The sequence below is a fragment of the Myzus persicae genome, unplaced genomic scaffold (genome assembly GCF_001856785.1).
Source record: "Myzus persicae strain clone G006 unplaced genomic scaffold, MPER_G0061.0, whole genome shotgun sequence".
Classification (NCBI taxonomy): domain Eukaryota; kingdom Metazoa; phylum Arthropoda; class Insecta; order Hemiptera; family Aphididae; genus Myzus; species Myzus persicae.
In genome coordinates, this window is record NW_019103917.1 from 1 (window position 1) to 13,178 (window position 13,178).

Below are 13,178 nucleotides of genomic sequence, written 5' to 3' on the forward strand. Positions count from 1 at the left end.
AAACATGTTTTTTACCAACGCTGGTTGCGTATCGCATATCGCATCGTATATATGTTTTGTGTACTTATATATAAATATCTATAGACTATAATGTCGATTATTGTTATTATTATACTGCGATAAGATAGTGGATAGATAACCTAAGGCTAACCCGATCTTCGTAATTTTAAACTTTGAACCAATTCCTCTGTAATGAAATTGCTTTGCGAACCCGAGTCTAATAATGCGCGACAAAATGATGATTTTTGATTTTCTCCAAATGCTCGAACGATCGCGGTTGCTAAAAGTATCTGTTCATAATTGGTGCTATGCGCATGCGAGCTTATTGACGCGTTAGCGTCAGTTTGGATCGGTGAACGGTTTGTTTTCTCATCTGTTTCCGTTTTTTCATCATTGTTAATTTTATTTTGGAAGATATGTAACAGGGTATTGTGTGCTTTGCTACATTTAAAACAATTTCGTGACAAACATCTTTTTTTTAAATCATGTTTACGCAGGCATAATTTACATAATTTGAGTTCATTTACTTTCTTCATGCGATCGTTTATTGATAGTGCTAAAAACGTGGGACATTTGTATATGGTGTGTTTTAAGTTGCATATAAAACAGGTTACATCCGTGGTAGTAGTGAGCACTGTAGAAGGTGTACGTTGTTTATTATAATTATTCTTTTTACCTGTGCTGTTATTAATTTCCGATGTGGTATTCATTAGGTTTTTAGATGATTCTACGGCTTATAAGATTTGCGAACGTTCGTCTAAAAATATCATTAAATCTTCGATCTTAGCAATTTCGGTTTTTGGTGATTTTACCTCCCATTCAGTTAGCGAGTTTGAGTCTAGTTTTGTGCATATTATGTGTATGAGTAATGGGCCCTATTCGCTTGGTCGCTGCTTTAATGCTTCAAGGGCCGAAATATGACTACGTAGTGTGTCTGAGAACAGGCGTAAACTATCCGACGAATTTGTTTCAATTGCGTTTAATTCGCATATATCTTTGACATGACATTGAATTAATAATTTTTCATTTTGGTAACGCGTGGTCAATGTCTTCCAAGCGTGCTCGTGATTTATGGCCGTTGTTTCAAAATTTTTTATGCAATTTGCCGCTTCGCCGGTTATAGAAGACCGTAAATAGAACAATTTTTGAATTGATGTTAAATTACTATTTGTATGAATCAATGCCTTAAAAATGTCTTTGAATGATACCCAATCATTATAACTACCATTAAACACCGGTATATTTAACGCTGCCAATTTTATAATCGATGATGTCGAATTAATGCTCTCTCCACGATCGGAACTTCGGACAGTGGTGTCATTCTGGTTCGACCTAGTGGAGCTAAGTTTTTGTTCAGCCTCAGCAACTGTCTCAAAAAATAAATTTTCGAAATCGATCCTATATTGCGAATGATCTGTATTTGTATTGTTGCTTATTTCTAATTCTTCCATCGTTGTTTGGACTAATTTAAAACTTTGCCAAGCTTCTTCTAATTTGACCTGTCGCAGAGGTATTTGTTTTAGATTACATTCGGGTGATCTTATGAAATTTTGAAATCGTGTTACTATTGCCCTTATTTGACCGCGTCGCGCTGTACCTTCCATTTTACTTTATACGATGACGATGCTAATGATCGTCAAATAATAAAATGTTTATACTATGCTATTCGATATATTTCCGTGTAGATAACTAAGGTTATATTATATTGTACCTATTGGCTAATACGATGTTATCTGAACATGGGTTAAAGTTTCGACAAAGATGCCGTAATATTTATTACTTTGATATCGCGACTGTACTTGACTCACTAGTCTGACTGGGAATTACCTTGTTTATTTAAGTGACAAGACAGGAACACTTTTAAATAATACGGAAAAAAGGAAAAATATAAAAAGTGACTATCTTACCTTGATAACTTGATTCCTTCGATGGTGGTTGGTGGGCTGGTTTGCTAACCTTACGCGTAGACTTTGTGTACAGCAACAGCTAGCACTTTCTTTTTGAATGATTTTTTCGTTGATCGATCACGTGCTTCGGTGCTAGTTCAAATCCGGACGAATGGACCAAATGTTGCGTGAAACACTGACAATTTCTTAATAACTTCGATTTAAGTGGACTGTATATTGTTGGAATAATAATTGAGTCGTAATTTGTGTATTTTAAATGCTATCTATTTATTTCGTCAATTACATTTTTAAATGATAATTATTATAATTTTCGCGTGAGGTCAGCACAGACCTCAAAGTCACGTAGACCACAAACGACTAACACAATTTTAATGTACAATACTATGATGTACGGACGAAGATCGGGCGGACGACCACAATCTTATCGCAGTATAATAATAACAATAATCGACATTATAGTCTATAGATATTTATATATAAGTACACAAAACACATATACGATGCGATATGCGATACGCAACAGGTACACTGGTACAATAATTGGTGTATGGGCAGCTCGGCCAAAATAAGTCTATAGACTACCTCGGGACTTACGATAATTGGTACAAGACGGCACACGATCACAACAAACAGATTCTCCTGATCACACAAGGTTGTGGCGGCGGTGGCGGCAAGCGGACGGGACGTTGCGTCTCGCTTGACCGCTGGAAAAAGACAACAAAACTATGAACGGACGCCGGTTACAATGAACATCGGCGGCCGCGAGTGCGTAGAGGGGGGATGAATTGTCGCGAACACTCCACACCGATCGCGCAGACTTATAAAGCCTAGGCCATATAAACGATTCGACGGGAAAATCAGCCGCGTTCGAACATGATGCATCTTGAACCTTGCGAGCTAACGATATAAAAAGTAGACATTCTTGATGCTCTTTATCTAGCAAAGGGAGAGTGCAAGAAAGTAAATGTCTAGACAATACAAAATTGTTTTCGGTGGATTAAGATCAGAGGAAAAAATAGGTGACAAAAACGAACACAGTCCCTCCGAAAAACGAGTCAAACTTCAAAATTACATTGTACATTGTTTGTATATTATTATTTTAATTATTTAAGAAGTGTTAAGTAATTTTATATAATAAAAAATAAAAAATGGAAACACTAACTTCAATATTTTATACATTATGTACGTATATTTCAGTTAAAATAAATATAATAACAGTAAGTCTGTGCAACACTACATATAACTCACGAGCCAATAATATTTATAATTTTTTAATATCCATTAAAAATACCTGTTATAAGTTATCATTACAGTTGCGCCTTTATTGTACAATTATACTGTATAATTGGAATTTATCTATGCAGCGTTTAAATAAAATGGCAATACATATTTGTACACATGAATTATTCTCAAATACTATTAACTATAATTAATTTAAATTTAAAATTTTATTACACAATAAAAGTATTTTAATATTTAGTCTTGAGCAGTTATTTCCAGTAAATATTTTTGTAGTTGAACTTGCTGCGCGAGGAATGAACATGTAATGAATTCAGGAGAATAAACAACTAAAAGAATGTAATTTATAATTCATTAGTTTTCTCAAAAAATAAACTATGTTTTAATTACAATACCATTAGAAATACCCAACAAGTCCTTGTACAAATAGTGATCTTCTTGACATGAAATAATGAAATAGGAATTAGGTGCCAAACCATGGATTGACTCCAAAGATCTTCTTGTTCTTTCAATTGTACCACCAGCAGAAAAAATGATTTGCTCAAAAAAAGAAGAGGGTGGATATTTAATTCCAGGAGTAACAAAGAATGATAAATATCTAAATAGTAGATGACGCTTATTGTTTGCAAGAATTGTAGTTATATTATATAACCCAAACAATTGATGTTGTATATTTTGTATAAAATATTCTTTTTCATCTGAAATTAAGTTTGAATATGAACATCAAGAAAAATATTAATATTTGAAATTTTAGCACAAATTATACATATTACATTCATTAGTCATTCATTAGTCATTAGTTATAACCAGGGATCGGAACTTCATACATTTAATAATAAAATAACACACATTCCAAAATAATTCAAATTTTGAGTCATACATTTAATTATGGCCATTAATATAAAAAAATATTTATCCCACTAGGATAAAATAATACTAGAGCTCAATCAATAGAAAAAAATGTTCTCTACATTTAAAAAAATTTCAACCAATAAATAATAAAATGTTTTTTCTTAAGGCATTTTAAAAACATAATTATTACAAAAAATTTAAAAAAATTATTATTACTATTAAATTAGAAAAACTTATGAGGGATCTTGTATTGATTTTTCAAATCTCGGATATAAAAATACATTTTTTCATATATTTTCAACTTCAAACATTTTTTTTAAATTTTGGTAACATTTTTGAATTTTATAACAATTCTAACCTTACGTATACGCTTATAAATAAAATATTGTGACTATATTTTTCAATATTTTTTTTTTAAATGTATTATGTGAACAACTTATGAGCAACAACATAATATTCAATTTTCCAATATCTTCACTAAGCAATAATATCCGAGATATAAAATACAAAAAAACTATAAAATCAAAAATGTCTAAGACAGCTCAAAAAGCATAAAACAATTTAGTAAACATTTCAGATAGGCGTCAAGGTACAATCTATAGTTTACTGTTTTTAGTTACCAATACACCAAAAAAACAAAATAAATTTAGTTAAAAATATGGTATTGCATAGAATATCCTGCATTTCCTTATTTTTTTATTTTTCATTTTCATTATTAAAAAATAACTGAACATTTTCAATTGTTACCTCCCGAAAATATTAACTTGCTCTACTCAGAATATAAAATGGTATTTTTAAGTAAGTTCTGATTTATATGAAACACGATTATGACAAAAAATTACGAAAGTGATAATGTTAGTTGTTATTTTAATTGTCATTCGCCACGTCAAATTTAATATGATAAGTACAGTGGTACTTATACTGAATGAAATGGATAACAATTATTATGGGGGGCTAATATTCAAACTGGGGGGAGGGGGCTAAGCTACCCCTATACAGGAATATGATTCTATTTTATTATTGATGAAGGGCTCTCACTATAATATGTTTAACTATAGTAGTTATAATATATACTAAACATTTTCATATGGTAGGTTATCTTTTATTTTGTTTAAGAATATAATATAATAACCTTTAAGTAAAAAGTAACAAACATTATATTTTGAAATACTTGAAATCTATTGTAGGGTACTGGTACTTGGTAGTGTCTATTTAAATTGGCTTACAAATTTTAAACACTTACCAGCTTATCCAAATAAGATGAGATGACAGATTTAGGGAATAGGTACTTAAAAATATCAAAGTTATTTATACAAAGCAAACCATTAACTGATAAAGTTTGAAATAATCAAAACTTAATTATTGATATATTTATTGAAAATATTGATAGTAAAAATTTACCTTGGAGTATCAAACTGGAATGTGAATCTCTTAACCATTGTTCATTGAGAACATATTTAACAGTTGAAAGACAACCAAAAAACTCTATCGATGTTACAGGTTTTTTCATGACTAAATGAGTTGCTTCAGCATAGTGATTGGCTAATTTACCACCAAATAAATGTAATATCTAAATATAACAACAAATTTAATATTTTAAAATGAAAAAAAAAATCAAATGACAAAATACCATTTTAAGTATTTCTTCATCATCCGTTGAAAAACCACTAAACACCACACATGGTTTTAGTGGACATTTTTTTATATAAGTAATGATAACATCATCGTCATCAATGTCATCATCATTTGAATTTATCCTTTGTTGAGTTTCAATAGACATTGTTTTTTGTCTTTTACATTTTGTAGGGCCAGCTGAATTTATATTAAAATCTGTGTGTTTTGTTATGTCTTGTTGACTTTGACATAAAATCAAAGGAGTTTTCCAAGCCTCTAAAATGTTTTTTTAATATTAATTAAAATTTACAGTAATTTTTTATTCTTAAGAGGATGTCCACCCATATGTCTCTATATTATTTTATTTTAATGCAATTATATATATACAACATACCAAATTTAAGGTATCAGCTTAAATATAAGAGTGAATTTACCTAATATCAAACTTAAAGGTAAGAACATGTATTTGTCAGATGGGTTTTTTGTGACATTTTAATCAGTTAGTATGGTGAATTTTTAAACTAAAATATTTTCAATTATCATAAAACTAGACAAACAAACATAGATACGATTTTAAAATTAGGTAAAGACAACAACATAAAATTGATTTGACTGAACTCAAAGAGGAAATGATATACATAAAAGGGAGACAAGACATTTTTGTGTGAAATCTACTTAATTTCTTACAATATATTAATTTTGAATTGTGAATATTGAACATTAAGTAAGCAACTATAAAACTGTCAAGTTTATTGCCAAACAATGAACATGATACAAAAAAACATAATTAATTGATACCATACCCATTAAACACGATACCATGTTGAAATTCACTAAAAATGGATTACACAAATCAAATTGTTTGAATTTTAATAATCCGTGTTCTTTTATACAAATTTTTTCTCCAAGAAGTATATCGTTTAACCATTGCACATTAACCACTGGTATATGACGGGTTAAAGCTTTTTCTACAAGTTCACCTTTGGTACTACATTCAAAAATACAAAAATATAATTAAACAATTTATCATTTTATTGAAATAACAAAAACTAGCTAACTAAAAAATTATAAATTTTAACAAACAAAAAAATTATTTTTAAATAGTTACTTGTTAAAATCTAAATATTTTTTTGAAAAGTTATAACTTTTCAAATTTATGTGTTACTTAATATATTCATGTATTTTTTACGATTATTAATAATATTTTTCAATTTAATGAGATAAAAACAAAAATTATCTTTACTTAGAGATGACCGTAACATGAAAGTTTTACTGTATAATAATATATTTTAATTATTAAATATATTAATATTTATTGATAATGTCTTACTTCAGGCTAACTACAATATCAGTTCTGCAAGTAATATCGTTTACATAACCACCAACTAGTTCAATCATTGATTTAATTATTTGACGTTCATTTATACCAAAATTAGCGATTGCGAATTGAAAATTTTGACATGGCATATTCTCTATACTAAAAAATATTAATAAGACAAATTTAGTTATTAGACCCACAATCAGCGTTCCTTAAATAATTATGGTTTTCCCTTTAATTTACTATAAATAACTTATTTCAAACTAAGAATAACTAATCAATTTTAAAATAACATTAGATTAATAAAAAAATAAAGATTTTAAATTCATATTTCAATGCAGTTACACTACCTATATTCATTCTTAAATATGGGACAAAAGAATTTTGAACTTGAGTAAGTACAAGTATTTCATTTTTTATTGATGAATAAAAATGATACAGTTATAATAATCTACGAAATAAGTTTAGAAAATATAAATAAATAGTTAAATAGTATTTATTATAAGTTTAATTATAAGAAGAAATAGTTTTTAGTACTCTCAATTGGAAAAAAAACCATAGTACTCTTCTGAAGTAACCATGACAACAAAAACCTTAAGAAAACATTTTGCCATGTTTCAAACAAATATATGCTATAATAACAAAACGAAAATTCTTCTAAATATCATTTGTTTTAATTAGGAAAATTTTAGATTTCATTTTGAGTTTTAACTGCACAATTTATATTTTTATTATTTTATACAATATGCATATCTAATTTGTATTACCTGTAGGGTATGGGAAAGTGAATAGCTAACCAAGGGGCTATCATTGTTTTTCTAAGAAAGATATCAATGAGCCAGTAATAAGTCACGCATCTTTTACCATCATTTATACCCTGGAAACAGTATAAGGAAATAATGAATATATCAATAATTATATATTTATGTAAAAATCAATATTATTTTTACTAGTTCAACTAAATGGTGTTTTTGGGTGACACAAATTACATGTGTAACATGAACAGAATAATTCTGTTCAACTGATCCGCCATGTTTAGTAATATCCTCCTTGGATATAATTGTATGATTGCATACATTAAAATCTCCATGTTGGATTTGGTTATCAACAAATAAAAATACACATCCTAATAGAAATTGTTCTTTGAATGCTATAAATCAAAAATTAAATTAAATTACTTATTAAATATGAAATTATAAGGTATTAAAAGTTTTGAAAGTATGTATTCTGCTATGAACATAAGTGGTGACCGTTGTTAACCTCATAGAATAAGTGGACCCTAAAAATTAATTAGCTATGATGCTAGGTATGTGATATCATATATTATGTTTAAGCTATTTTGTTTTATTATTAGCACCACAATTAGAAATATTGTCACCACATTACTAAACATACACAGTGGTGAAGTTTCATATGACAGAAATAATATGACAACCTCTATTGTATTATTTATCATTTTATTTGTTATTATGAGAGTAAAGTTCATATGAATACATAATTCAATATAACATAATTTATAACATAACATTTCTTTGTAATATAGTGAAACCTGATTTAACAGACACTGTTATATAATGGTCATCTCTCAACAAACAATATTATAAATTCCCAGCAAAAAGGTATAACAGCGTATTTAAACTTGTATATAATAGACACAAACATATTTCTCCTCCATACTTTTAACACAGAGGACAATTTTAGTTCACACTCAAATATAATTACACAGTGTAAGTAGTATACATGCATGATGTGTAGAAGCACAATAGCAATTAAGTACATAGGTACTTTGATAAAACCCATAACAATTATTATATATGATATATTTCCCTTTTTATGGTCTTGTGACTGACTGTTATATACAGGTTTCACTATACATTGTATTATTATTTGAGTAATGAGGTGTATTGCTACTGATAATGTACATTTTATTATGGAAAGTGTATTTTTTTTTTTTTAATTTTTCCACCCATTTGGGTTATTAACGCTTAACCTCATAGTATAATAACATTTGTGATTATTTTTTTATTAACATTATATTTTTATTACAGAGAATGGTTATTAAATATCTTACTGTGCAACTGAGAATCAGGTCCATAATATCTGGTTTTATTTTCATTTTGAAATGATAAAGCGTTTTTGTTTCCAATATTCATCTGGAAATTTAAACACAAATACCTTTAAATATTTTACCACATACACATTTTAATTAAATATGGTATAATTTTTTATAAGAATAACAATGTTTATGTTTAAAATTAAATATATTAATAAAACATTTAAAATTTATCATATTGGGTGTGCCTAAAGTTAAAGGAAACATAAAATCATTCAACTGGATGTCACTTAGTTTGAAAATTACATTTTGAAGAAATTAAATATTTGAAACCACGACAAAGAATATAGTTATATCAGCAACATTCTGATTCATATCCCCTACTTTTTATGATATGTTATGTTCTCCGCCTCTTATTGAAAGCATGTATCAGAGTTTAGAGTATCTATCACATAGGAAAAAGTGGGGATGCGAGGAGGCAAAAGGATGGTGTTAAAGTCGATGGTGAATAAAATAATAATTGACTCTATTGCATTAACTTTTAAATAACATATTCTTATTGTTTTAAATTAATATATATTATACCTCTTCGAGAACATCTTCAATGCAAATTTATTTGAATTAATGGTCAATGATAAAATGATAAATATATTACCACAATTTTTTTTTTGAGACATTTATAAATTTGAAATCCAGCACAAGTCTTTGCAATGTTTAGTTACAATTTTTCAATCATTAAAAAAAGGCAATTTTTTTCAAAAGATTTTCTACTGAAAGTCTGAATTATAAAGGTAAGTAACTATGACATGTAAAATAGATATACATCTTTTATGAAATAATATTGACCATTTAAAATATAGAAATCAGAAAAGGCACCAAAAGACATGGTGTTCTGTTTCTACGCTTAAGTAAGAGCCGCCCACTGTTGTAACACTCATCTTTAATAACTAAGATTTGTATTATATATTTTATGATAAATCTTGTTGAGAAAACTGTTGATATACTGTAGATTATTATTTATTATACTACTGCTTTTATCATATTTGATCAGTGGTCTCAACCAGGGTACCTTGAACTGGCCTTCGATGAGTCACAAACTTATTGAAAATATAAAGGGTTCATACCAAAAATATACCATCATACTATAAATTAATAAATTATTACACGTATTATAAACCACAAGGTGCCATTGAATTAAAAAAAACACACACACAATTGTGGGGAAAAAAGGTTGAGAGCCACTAGCATTAAATGAAAGACAAGAATACTTATACTAACAAAAGAAATACTAATTACCTTAGATGTACTTGGTTGTTCGATATTTATATCCTCTATATTATAGTAGGTTTGAACATACGCTATTTTTGATTTTAAATCAGCTATTTCCAATTTTAATTTACTAATAGATAAATAAAATAAAATTAGTATTTATGTCCTGTTTTAATTAATGAGTGCATGTCAAATAAAAATACATTACTCAATATACGATGAATTTGAAGATTGTAAATTGTAAAGTTCGTAGTTTCGAAATTTAATTTTTGATTTCAGAAGTAAATTTTCAGCTTTCAATTTCTTTCTTTCAATTTCCGATGCATTGTATTCTCTAAAATAAATTAAAACATAAAATACAATTAAAAAACTTGGTTATGTATGATAGAAGTTAGTTAATAAAAAAATTGCATAATATTATGCAAGATTACTTACACTTTCAACAAATTTAGTGCAGAATTTTCCTTTTTTTGTTTTTCAGCTACTTGTTCAAAATAACGTAAACTTTCTCTGCTTGAGGCTAAATCAATCTCTTTTTTTCTTAGTTGAACTTCAAGACATTTAATTGAGCTAGAATTTTGGGTTTCTTTCTCCTTTAAAATTTTTAGTTGCTTCCTAAAAATTAAAAAATCTGTGCTTATTTTACTAGAATGATATTAGTTTTTTGTAATTTAAGATTGAATTGAAGTATGAATAGAAATTACTTTTAAATACATTTTGATACTTAATAGCAATACATATACATCATAAATTATTTAAATTTAAATATTCTTAGTTCTTTTAATTTTCAGATATCTGTATAAATAAATAATACTCCAATACAGAGATTTCTAAACTGTGGGAATAATTATATCTTTGGTGGGTTTTGAAATAACCATTTATTTTATGTATAAAATACTCATATTTTAAATGTAACTAAATAATTAACTTGTCACCACAATGTTCTAGTACTAAAAGTTATTTCAAACAGCGTTCATCAATGAAACAACAGCAAAAAAAAAATGTATAATTTATGTGTTGTGGGTCGCCAAAGTTAGAACTTTTTACTAAATGGGTTGTAGAGTAAAAAGTCTGAGAACCTCTGCTCCAATTTATTGGAAGCAAATTAAATTTAAAAGCATTCATATTATATTTGTATTTTTTTTATTTGAGTTATGGTTAAGACCTAATATTTTTAAAATAAGTTTTATAATAATTTGGATTACCTAGTGCTGAACACTGAATACTCAAATTTGGAAAATTAAGAATTTATTTATATTACAAAGTATTTTATAAAATAACATAAATTCAAATACATTAAGTATGACAATACAGTAAAACCTTATAACGGACCTCATATAAGACATAAATCTCCTTAAAACAAAAAATAATAATACATCTTTATGACCTATATCCCGTAAACCTCAATATACAAAAGTTTGTTATCGTTTTGTTTAAGAATGTTTTACTTAAATTCGACTTAAAATAATAAATCCATTATTTTCCTTTTATATGCTAGATTAAATATTAAAAAATAACATTTTATGTTCAAAATTATTTATTAAATAAGACAGAAGTATCAATTATCTTAATAATAGGTTCTATTATTTCAAAATTAATTAAATGATGATAAAAGTTAAACACGTGATTTATAATTCAATATTCCTTATGGCTTACTTAGATGTATGTGACTTCAAATATTAATAATTAAAAATATTTACTTAAGTGTATTTATTTCTTCATCAGTTTCTCTAATCCGTGTTATTCGAATATTATCATCAACTTGTAAAAATAATTTTACGACATTATTTTCTAATACCGATGAACGGCAATGTGGGCAGGAAGGTGATCTTTAGACAAAAAAAATTAATTTTTTAAGCAAGAAGTTTATAACAAGTTAAATTAAAATAATATATTATTTTACCTTTCTAACCATCTCATAATACATTGATGATGAAAGACATGGCCACACTGTGTTGTATAAGCAGAGTTGAGGTGAATTCCAATAAATATCTCATTACATATAACACAGGTAAACATTTTTCTAGGAAAAAAATAATAATTAATACAGTTTAATATAACATATTAACTAGTTCACAAAAAAAAAAATGTTAAATGATTTTTCTTAGAATTATTCTAATAATTTTCAAACATACTATTAATATAAAATATGTACAATATAATGAATAATGATTATAATTCTTCTAATTGGTCTACATGTATGTAGTACGTATCTGCTCCTCGGTAGTAACTATGAATCAATATTGAAGACATTATTATTGTACCTAGGTAGTAATGAAAGTCCAGTCTCAGTGCTATAGTGTAAACCTTTTACCAATAACTTGTTATTTTGTCTTAATATTGATAATAACTTTAAATTATCTGTTAAAAATTAAATAAAATAAATATTTTTAATAATTTACTTGTCAATTCAAATTTAACACTATACATTACAGTGACCTGTTGAACAGCAGAGTGACATCCACTTACCCTTTTGAAATTATCACCTATGCTTATTTTAATAAAATAACCGAAAATGATTCAAACAATGTAATCTAAATAAAATATCAATCAAATAAACCTCTACTCTGATGGATGGGGAAACTAGTTGTGGATAATTACTGATAAACAACGGTAGCACCAAATTGAATTATCCATCAAGTTGTTAAACAACAAATTCTGATCATTGTAATTTTCAAATATACTCTTATCAATTTTTCAAATTCAAGAATTTTTTTGTATTACTCATGAAATGTCCTGTGATAATACTAACTTTTGTTTTTCAAATGAAAACCCATTTTCATGGATCTAATATCCTCAGAGCACAAAGTTAAGTGACTCAAAAACTACTCATTCTAATTTCGATTCTGATACTAGCTGATTTGCTATCATTGATTTATAATAGATCAATGCTTACACACCAAACAGAATACGGGGGTTCTCATTT

At 27.3% G+C, this 13,178-nt stretch overlaps 2 protein-coding genes across 2 annotated transcripts; both read right to left on the reverse strand.

Moving 5' to 3' along the window:
* Nucleotides 1–875: 875 nt before the first annotated feature.
* On the reverse strand, nucleotides 876–1,604 carry LOC111036312. The gene has a single exon (XM_022318307.1). It carries the CDS (start codon nucleotides 1,602–1,604, stop codon nucleotides 876–878), a length of 729 nt encoding a protein of 242 aa, XP_022173999.1.
* Nucleotides 1,605–3,370: 1,766 nt separating this feature from the next.
* LOC111036309 (PAX-interacting protein 1-like) lies at nucleotides 3,371–12,271 on the reverse strand. The gene is made up of 14 exons (XM_022318303.1): nucleotides 12,156–12,271; nucleotides 11,953–12,081; nucleotides 10,688–10,867; nucleotides 10,461–10,586; nucleotides 10,280–10,382; nucleotides 9,002–9,083; nucleotides 7,881–8,080; nucleotides 7,698–7,807; nucleotides 6,943–7,089; nucleotides 6,416–6,600; nucleotides 5,629–5,888; nucleotides 5,400–5,568; nucleotides 3,542–3,844; nucleotides 3,371–3,475 (listed from the first exon to the last, which is right to left on the reverse strand). Exons 1-14 carry the CDS (start codon nucleotides 12,269–12,271, stop codon nucleotides 3,384–3,386), a joined length of 2,202 nt encoding a protein of 733 aa, XP_022173995.1. The 3' UTR covers nucleotides 3,371–3,383.
* Nucleotides 12,272–13,178: the final 907 nt, after the last annotated feature.